A 9,881-nucleotide genomic window follows, 5' to 3' on the forward strand; every position below is an offset into this window, starting at 1 on the left:
TACCATATGAGGAGAGACTTAAGGTGCTTAGGCTCCCGACACTGGTATATAGAAGAATACGTGGGGACATGATCATGACCTACAAGTACATTCATGGGAAGCTGGACACAGAGGGTTGCCTACCAAAAATGACAAGAAAAAACAAGAACAAGAGGGAACAGCTTACGACTAAACAAAAGATCAGTGAAGAACAACAAAAGACTGTTTTTCTACAGCAACAGGGTAGTAACATGGTGGAACAGTCTACCGGAAGAGGTGGTGTCAGCCCCAAGTGTGAACAGTTTTAAAAATAGACTGGACAAACACATGAGAAGTCATCCAGTGGTGTACAACCCCCGGGCATTGGACAACCCCCACAAGATGACCATGTCTACGCAGTAAACTACAAGGAGCGGCTCAAAGTGGAAGAGAACTTCCTACCGAGACGAAAGATCTACTCTACTCATCTACTAAGACATAATAATTTTCAAGTTACGAGGTCGGCTTCACCTCACAGAATTTGCCTGAATTCCTATCACCTCAACCACCAAGTAAAACGCTTATCAACAAAAAGGAAGGGTCTTACGTGCAATATCAGGCCTTGTGCAGTGAAAAGTTCAAGTCAGCTGCAAACATGAAGCTCTGAGGTCGGACTGAAGCAAAATCTGGCCGTTGGAGCTGCTAAGAAAATTTAAATCCCCCGGATGTTGAAAAGTTGACCAATCAGTGCGCAGCTCTGGGGCCATGACCTACGAACTGGACCTTGGGTAGTTTCCAAGATGGCCGACGGTTTGTAAATATTTTGCGAGCCTCATTTTGCAGCTGATGCAGAAAAATAACCTAATAAACTAATATCTAGATCCCACAGTGTGAGTTCTGGGTGTTTTGAGAGCTCTGAGCTGTTTTCGATCAGAGGTGGAAACAATCAGGTAGGCCTATGTTCCTATATCGATAAATTTGCTCCCAAAGTGAGAGGACGCGTGTTCACCGTACCCACGTTATCGATCCTAGCCATGCTCACACACATGCATCTGTTGCAGCGCTTCTTTCCTTTAGTCGTGGCGACTGTTGGCTGTAGACTGGATTCTTTCGCTTGAAGACCTACAATTGACTGCAAGCAAGAGAAACCCTGCATCAGTCGCCACGACTAGGGGACATAATTCATTTACATCGTAACCCGTTGGATTATGAAACAAAGCAAAGGCCTACATGACTGGGTACCCATGACTGAGGGGGTAGTGCGGTCCCGGTAGTGCCGCCGATTACGAAATTATTAGTCTCAGAGCTGATTAGGACTTTACGCTTAGCGGCTAATGTATATTAATTACGAACTACAGTACGTTGATTTTTGGGGAGGCTGCCAACGGATTACGAAGACTAAAAAGGCCTGATTACGCCTTAATACGAAAAAGGGCTTGCAGACCCCCCTTAATTAAGTTAATAAACTTAGATTTGTTTCCCATCCATAGAAGGATACAAAATGACTACAAAGAATACAACTGCCCTGCTCCAACGCCTGCGGGCTGCGATGAAGAACAACCAATATGTCTGTGAGAAGTTGAACGCCTACATCATACCATCAGGAGACGCACACCACGTATGTAAACATTTACAAGAATCTTATAAAGTTTAACCCATGAAATATTTAGAGATTTTGTTAATTTCTTTGTTTTATTCATTATTGTGGGTTTCTTACTCTTCCTCTTTAAGTGATTCTGTCTATACATTTTCCCAGCTGGCTCTAATAAGGCAGGAGATTGAAGACAGGAAAGCCCTTGGCTGCAAAGAGAGAGCAGCAGGCCCACCCAATACAATATCATATGATACCTTACTTCCTGTTAGTGTCCACCCAGATCCGCCTAGCATATGGAAATATAAACAGAAACATAAGTATACGCAGAAACAGACACATTGAAAACAAAATCTCTCAAGATGTTTCCTTCCATTGCAGAGCGAGTACATTGCGCCCTGTGACATGAGGCGGGGATTTATCTCAGGTTTTACTGGCTCAGCAGGAACAGCCATTGTCACAGAGAAACATGCAGCTATGTGGACAGATGGAAGGTAATCAATTCTCTCTTAGCCTGCTATAGGTGTTCCAGTACTTATTTTAACCTGAGTCAAGAAAAAAATGTTGTGTTTCCTGTTTCAGTCCTGAAAAAATTAGGGCCGGTATGTAGGTAGGTAGGGATTATATTTTTTTGTTCTTTTTTGTTAGACTTCAGTGATATTTAGATAGGGGTCCAACTTATAAGTTATACAATACAGTTTAATAAAGTAAAACTTGCATGAGGACACTTTTATTTTCAATGTCAGGCCACACCAATTTAATTTGTTTGTTCTCGGATTTTGTCAGAAATGGCGAAAAAAAAAAAAAATAAAAACAGGTTTAGGCATCCTATTATAGCCCCAAATGCTATGATAGGAGCCATGAAGTCAACACAAAAGGTTGTGTTAATATTTAAACAATGAATTTTGAACTTTTAATCAAACCACTGCATTGATAGATGGAAACACTGCAACAGCTAGGAAGAAAAGGACTTTCCACAACTGTTGGGGGCAAAATATGAGCATTTTTGAGTTGATTCAGAACCAGAATCTTTTTTTTTTTTTGCAAATCAGAAAAAAATGAAGAGGCGAATCCGAGAACCAACAAATTAAATTGGTGTGGCCTCAATGTTAGAAAACCAATTGTACAATGTTTCATCAATAAGGTGTCAGATCATGGAGCTAGAAAAGGTTGATCAGCTCAAAAAATTTCCTTGCAGAGGTCCACTGTCCACCCCAAAAAAAGTTTAGGGTCGGCACTCTGCAGGTTTTTCTATAGTCGACCAGGAAACAGGAAACATTTTTTTCTTAGGTCCTTATCCAAGAGCACAGCATTGGAACTTGCTACCTGTTCTTAGCCATACAGCTAAAACTTGCAATGATGTTATGTCATCATGTTACTTGTCTGTACAGGTATTTCCTACAGGCTATCCAGCAGATGGACAACAACTGGACCCTGATGAAAATGGGTAAAAGTTTTTTCTTGTACACTGGTGTTTCCATAATCCATGTATGTCTTACCCCTTGAATTTCTCATAGTCAGTATCTTCAATGACGGGATGAACCATAACACACTGTGCATCTATCTTGCTGTAGGAATGTCTAAAACACTTTCCCAAGAAGACTGGCTTGTGAAGGTATGTAGAATAACTTGCTTTTGCAATATATACAGGTAGTAACCTAGTACAGTATTAGTAGAAAGAGATAGGTAGAAAGCATATCCCAATCCATGGCAGATTGATGGGTAATGAATGAAGATTTGAATACAGTCGCTAGAAGTGCTTTTGTGCATATTTGTTTTCTGTTTTTGTTTTAGGTTCTTCCTGAGGGTGCAAGAGTTGGAGTAGACCCATTCCTTTTGTCCATAGGTATGTGACGTTACAATGAAAAATTATTGTGACTTCCAGCCTTTTGTTCCAGGTATGGAAGTGTATTGTTTTTGTTGGCTAATTGGGTGGCACCAGGTGGGAGTAAGTGGGTGATATGTGGAGGAATTCAGGAAGTGGTGTAATACATCATACAGTCCCATCCACAGTTCCAATACAGTCAAGAAAACCCAAAACACTTCCTGGAGCTCTGAAGGTCATATAAACCAAAAATGCTTCCTAGAAATCTGAAATCTCTGATTTTTTATTGGCATAGTGTATGCCAGGAAGGAAACCTAGTGTACATATATGTTTGCTATGAATCTGCTTCTTTGCTGGTATTAAAACTACTTTTTGTTTGCAGATGAATGGAAAAGGTTGTCGAGCAAACTTGAATCATCTGGACACAAACTGGTTGCAGCTGACCAGAACCTGGTTGATCTGGTCTGGGATGACCGCCCTGAACTGCCCTCTAATACCTTAATGGTGTTAAGCACAAAGTACACAGGTATGTATGGCAGTGGAAAACTTGAACTGCTTGGGTGTGTTTGGCTGTGTGTTTGTACAATTGAGTTGCAGCATATGGGTGGGGGAATTCCCTAACCTCAGAAACAAAAGGTCAGACACAGGAAGTAAGGCCATGAGCCAGCAGGAAGTTTTTCCAGTAGTCTGATGGCCAGATGCAGTGGCAAATGCATAGCCATACAATGAGGAATAAAAACAAGAAATTGACTAAAACTCAACATTTCTTGTCCTTATCTTGATGACCAGGTTGTCCATGGCAAGACAAAGTTCATCAGGCTCGGGACCAGATGAAGGAGAAGGGAGCTGCTGTCCTGGTGGTCACAGCCCTGGATGAGGTGGCATGTGAGTTTATCTACTAGTATTACATGTACATTTTGCTTGGTTGGCTTACTCAGAGTCAGTAAGAGCACGTATGCTTGATTGCACGGTACAATTTCTTTAAGTCTGTAGATGCTGATGTTTGCTTGATAAGTAGCCAAAAACAGCATACAGAGATGAGTTTGCCTTTAAAAACCGTACTTCTGATGCTAACTCCTCATTAAGTACAGCCGCTAGTGATTCTGTTGCAAAGCGCAAGCTGATGGTGGCTTGACAGTTGCAAGTATGTGCTACAGCAATTTCTTTGTTCCAGGGCTTTTTAACCTGAGAGGCTCGGACATTGACTTCAACCCTGTCTTCTTCTCTTATGCCATGATTGGGAAGGAGTATGTCAAGTAAGTTTGTCACATTATCAGTGTATGAAATAGGGTTTTATTTATGCATTCTACTGGTAAGGACAGTTGAGTTGCAGTGCAGGATAGGGGGAATTCCCTACTAGTATCCACAGACCACTAAACGACAAAAAGTGCATTGTAGGCTATGTGTCATGTGTTTAATTACAGAAAAATACAGCTCCAGACAGTATCTTAAACTTAAATAGCTCACAACACTTCTCAAAAGTGGTCTGGGTAATGTCTTGGTGTGAGCCTCCAATCAAAATGTATCGTAAAAGTTTCTAACTTCATGTAGAGAAATTTTGTGTCACACCAGTTCTGTTGTTGAGAATCTATAACGTTCCTGCTGCAGGTTGTTTATTGATGAGGCCAAGTTAGACAATGCTGCCCGAGCCCACCTGATGCTGGATGCAGACAAGAACACAGAGGATTACATGAAGGTGGAGATCCTCCCGTATGATGACATCATAGCTCAGCTGAAAGGTGAAGAAGCCTCTTTATCAGAATTTTATGTAATAACTGATATGTGATAAATGATATAGAATTATTGTACCACCCTCAACTAATGAACTAATATATTTTCAATAAAATATGTAATGATATATAAGTTCACAATGGAAAGATAATCTGAGATATGATTTCTTTATCTACATAATGGACATATGTAGTACAAAATGTACATGTGTGCTTTTCATAAAGTAAGCCATAGTTTTATCACTTTGCCCCAATACCAAGGATAGTAAGGAAGGTTAGAAAAGAATCTGAGACCCAAGATTAGGCCTGTAATAACCTGTGAATCCTCACTCTGACCAGTGGCATGTCAGGAGGTTGGGAAGGAGAAGATATGGCTGAGTGACCGTGGGAGTGCTGCACTGGGCAACGTAGTTCCTGATGTGAGTATTCAGTCGATAGATGCTACAGAAAAATTAATTTGGCAACACACATATGTATATGGTGTAAAAATGACTGTTGTTTATAGCAAAATGGAGCCTTTTCATTAGTTAATGTCATGGTATATTTGTCATGGTTACAGAAGAAGAAATATGTTTTATCTTGCAGAATGTGAGACTGACCCAGCAGTCTCCTCTATGTCTGAACAAAGCCAAGAAGAACAACACAGAAATCAAGTGTATGAGGAGAGCTCATGTGAGTTTTCCGAAGTTTCATCTCCTTGCTGATACAACACAACTTTCCTTCGTACAATTTGCATGTATAAATGTACATATAATTGGAAATAGAAAGTGCAAAGACTTGACGGAAGTGGTTTTCAGTTTCTATTCTCACAATGTTCTCTATTCTGCAGGTGAAAGATGCTGTTGCCTTATGTGAATATTTTGCTTGGCTGGAAAAAGAGGTTTGTATTACATATACTATACATACTATACATCTACATGTAGCAGGAAAGTCAGTTTTAACTTATGATGCTGGAGCTCGATGATCCATCTCATGGTTGGTCACATGACTCATCTCTTACCTGGTCACATGACTGATCTCTTACCCAGGTTCCTAAGGGTGAACTGAATGAGGTCACAGCAGCAGACAGACTGGAGCAGTTCAGGAGGTCAGTTGTGTTCTCATTACAGCACAGTATTAACATTTATCTTGTTTCAGGCACTTCATCATAATACGACTAGCCATTCATTAGAACTTGAAGACATTTTAGTATCTATTTCTACCCATCTGTATCTTTTATTAGACTGCAACAGTTTAGTGTGTGAATCTTACAGTTTCCCTTTTCTTGCAGAGAGCAGGAGGACTTTGTTAGCCTTAGTTTTGACACTATCTCAGGAGTTGGGTCCAATGGTGCTATTATCCATTACAGGTAATGTACATCACGTATATAACAACACTACATTTAACAAATGTACTTGGTACAGAAAGAGGAAAATTCTCTTGTCTCTCATTTGATTGGATTATAGGTGCCCCATTATGTTTCAGTTTTTACATACGGCCGTTGTGTTGTAAGGGTCCCATGTACATTTTTGTTCTCCATGTAAGTAGTACTTTGCCTCTTATGTTGCATCTAATCATGTTAGCCATTTTGCATCTGTAGTTTGCATGTGTAATTGATACCTGCTGCTTCTTTAACACAGGCCCTCAAAGGAAACTGCAAAAACCCTGACGTCCCATGAGCTGTACCTGTGTGACTCTGGTGCTCAGTACAGGTGAGGGTCAGTATTGTAGCAGAGGCTCAGCAGTTAGTGTCCTGTCAACTACTACTTCTAGTAAGGAGTTAGTAAGCTGTCAGTACAACCTTATGTTATTAGATGTTAAAGTGGCTTTGTGACTGATGTTTGATTGTCAGCATACTGATTTTGCACCAGTTGTTAAACTGATAGTGTACTGACTTTGTAGTTGGCCTTCTTTTTCCTCATTTTGGTGAGAAATGTGACAAATCTTTATTTTGAACATGCAGTGAAAATCATCAGGGCTGGAAATAAAGGGCACGCAAAGCCCAGAATACCATGTTCATATGTACACATATAATTGTAATAAATTGCCACTGGTCACACACTTCTCACTAGAGTTTACTTTGCAGAGATGGCACCACAGATGTCACAAGGACTGTGCACTTTGGGACTCCATCACAACATGAAAAGGTTGGCCATACTGGTTTCTTCTCTATTTCTTCTTTTAAAATGCAGTTGATGCCGTTGGTGCCTAGTATAAATCATGAAACTCTCACTGTGGTTTTGTTTCGCTGTTTTCCATGGTGACCTCTCCACCACAATTATTGGCACTGTGAATACGTGTATGACTTGTTGGTATGACCACTGTACAGTTCTATAGAGTTATTTCAACACCGAATTCAAAACACAATGAAAACCTCCCTTTCCATTCTATGGTGAAATAAACTATTTACGGTACAAGATTTGTCTAGGAGAAGTTTGATGCACTTGAGTTACCTGTTGTAACTACTGGTTGTGTACTGAGACAAGGAGAAAAGTGACAACAAGTTTTGTGTCCTGTTCTACAGGAGTGTTTCACCAGGGTACTGAAGGGTCACATCGGTCTCTCCAGTGCCATCTTCCCCAATGGGATCAAAGGTAAAGACTGAATGTTACATTTTTTAGGTCCACGTTTCCCTGCCCACCTCTGCTTTTCTGATGTCGTCTAGCTATATTATCCCCTAATATGTCCCCAAACCAATGAAATGAAGTGGCCTAGCCTAAAGCCGTCAATGTTGTGTCTTTGTGAGCAGGACACCAGTTGGACACGCTTGCCCGGCAGCACCTTTGGGATGTGGGGCTGGAGTATCTCCACGGCACGGGGCACGGCGTGGGAGCCTTCCTCAACGTGCATGAAGGTACCGCCGTCTGGTCTGGTTTACAGGGATTGTGAGAAGATGTGTAGAATTGCAGCTTATATTTTGTTCCTTTTCCATTTGTGACAAATAAATGCAGTGTAAATTTTCTTACCTGTTGAACATGTCTTACAGGGCCCTGTGGCATCAGTGCCAGGTTATCCCTGACAGAGTCAACGTTGGAGGCAGGCATGATTGTCACCGATGGTAATTTGTGTCTTTCTAATCAACCATCAATTATACTGTAACCCTTCAGATGGCAGATAAAAACACAACATTTGGGAGGCATAGTGCAGAAAAACCTCAATCAGAAGTAAATTTTGTATTGGTTACCATGAAATATGTTTGTACAGATTTACTAAATATAAATGTCATTGTTTTTCACACCAGAGCCAGGCTATTATGAGGACGGAGCCTTTGGCATCAGGATAGAGAATGTTGTCCTTGTCAAGTCAACTGAAACAAAGGTACTGTTGGAACATCTGTGGTTACAGTGGCCTCCAGGTGTTTCTTAATTTCTCTGTGTAGCATTGACCAATCCTATGTGTCCTTCACAATTAGCAGTCCAACCAATGATAGAATGGCAATTAAGGTTTGACTAAAGGGAAAGTAGCTGCATGTCAAACATTTGGCACTTTTTTGTTTTTATTCTGCATCTCCACCTTTTGACAAGTGGGTGGGGCTCTGGGATTGGTCTATTACTAGAATAAGTGTTCTCACTTGTGCCTTGTCATGGATTGTCCCTTGATATAGAATGGAAGATATCTGTCATATGTTTCTTGTTCATTCTCTGTTTCAGTTTAACTTCAAGGACAAAGGTTTCCTGACCTTTGAACCCCTGACCCTTGTTCCCATCCAAACCAAAATGCTGGAACCCAGTATGTTGACAGAAAAGGAGGTATGTAAGGACATACATGTATAATATCTGGATCAAAGATGCCATAGCACATTCTTATTGTCATCCATTGCAGCGTCTAGTTTTACCAATATTTCCTAAATGGCCAAAATTTCTTGATTTTTTTGCATTGTAAATTTCTCCATTTACACATTTCCTGTGCCTGATCTTTTGTGGTCTGTAGTGAGGCAACCACCCATGTACAGTACTGTCCTTCAAATACTTATAGACACAAGCAAACTCTCTCACTCACTCACAGACACGCATAGAACAATGTCTCCACACATGGAGGTAAGAAGAAGTAAACAAATACCTATACACCTAGTTTGCTGTAGGTTTAAAGATGATAATGAATTCTATGGTTTCCCCACTTATCAGGTGAGCTGGTTGGATGACTACCACACCACGTGCAGAGAGGTTGTTGGGAAGGAGCTGGAGTTACAGGGAAGACCAGAGGCGCTGCAATGGCTGATGAGAAATACACAGACTCTGGGCTAATTGGAGAGCCACCTGTCCGAACTTAACAAAATGTACGAGACTAGACTACGTCATGGAAAATTTGTTGTACAAGTAGCTGCAATGGAAGATATTGTTGTACCAATAGCTGCAATTTCCAGTTTTAGCATTTGGCACAAGAATGATGTCTGAATGAATCTTGCACTGCAATATGTAGTTAAAGGAGCAACAGTTTCTAATAGTACATGCTAGCTAGGCTATACTCACTATGTAGGTTTTATGCTTTGATTAGGAATGGTTTAGTCTGCGAGACTTTGGAAAAGACTTTCTTCCATATTTCTTGATGAATTGGCTTGGATAAGATCTTTCATGATTTCCTTATTTTTAGAGATTTTACCCAGAAGTCTAATATTCAGGATTTGTGCGCAACTGTAACTTGTTTCAAGATTTGATGTGTGTTATATAGAGGTCAACTTTTTTCTGGTTTCCCCAAGTAAAATTTTTCTCTTTTCTGTGGTCATGTTTCATAGAAAGCTATCTTGGATTCTTGTTGGCAGTTGGTCTTGTTACAGGTTTACTGTGAGGCCTAGGGAAAA

General features: G+C 40.6%; 1 protein-coding gene across 2 annotated transcripts in view; it reads left to right on the plus strand.

The window, feature by feature from the left end:
- The window catches only part of LOC109475521 (xaa-Pro aminopeptidase 1-like), a 10,266-nt gene extending 465 nt beyond the window's left edge, over positions 1-9,801 (plus strand). The window contains exons 1-23 of one of the 2 annotated variants that reach the window (XM_019776161.1): positions 727-908; positions 1,449-1,576; positions 1,931-2,043; positions 2,941-2,996; positions 3,124-3,164; positions 3,344-3,395; positions 3,757-3,900; positions 4,164-4,259; positions 4,549-4,630; positions 4,983-5,113; positions 5,444-5,523; positions 5,690-5,776; positions 5,934-5,984; positions 6,133-6,191; positions 6,375-6,452; positions 6,724-6,795; positions 7,170-7,230; positions 7,608-7,677; positions 7,833-7,937; positions 8,070-8,141; positions 8,325-8,401; positions 8,734-8,832; positions 9,208-9,801. In XM_019776161.1, coding sequence (XP_019631720.1) covers positions 1,460-1,576; positions 1,931-2,043; positions 2,941-2,996; positions 3,124-3,164; positions 3,344-3,395; positions 3,757-3,900; positions 4,164-4,259; positions 4,549-4,630; positions 4,983-5,113; positions 5,444-5,523; positions 5,690-5,776; positions 5,934-5,984; positions 6,133-6,191; positions 6,375-6,452; positions 6,724-6,795; positions 7,170-7,230; positions 7,608-7,677; positions 7,833-7,937; positions 8,070-8,141; positions 8,325-8,401; positions 8,734-8,832; positions 9,208-9,327 — 1,863 coding nt within the window. In that variant the 5' untranslated portion in view covers positions 727-908; positions 1,449-1,459 and the 3' untranslated portion in view covers positions 9,328-9,801. Of the gene's footprint in view, positions 1-726; positions 909-1,448; positions 1,577-1,930; positions 2,044-2,940; positions 2,997-3,123; positions 3,165-3,343; positions 3,396-3,756; positions 3,901-4,163; positions 4,260-4,548; positions 4,631-4,982; positions 5,114-5,443; positions 5,524-5,689; positions 5,777-5,933; positions 5,985-6,132; positions 6,192-6,374; positions 6,453-6,723; positions 6,796-7,169; positions 7,231-7,607; positions 7,678-7,832; positions 7,938-8,069; positions 8,142-8,324; positions 8,402-8,733; positions 8,833-9,207 lie in introns of those variants that run through there. The other variant, XM_019776163.1, reaches the window with a different exon arrangement.
- The last annotated feature ends 80 nt before the right edge of the window (positions 9,802-9,881 follow it).

The sequence above is a fragment of the Branchiostoma belcheri genome, unplaced genomic scaffold, assembly GCF_001625305.1.
Source record: "Branchiostoma belcheri isolate BF01 breed outbred unplaced genomic scaffold, Haploidv18h27 scaffold34, whole genome shotgun sequence".
NCBI lineage: Eukaryota > Metazoa > Chordata > Leptocardii > Amphioxiformes > Branchiostomatidae > Branchiostoma > Branchiostoma belcheri.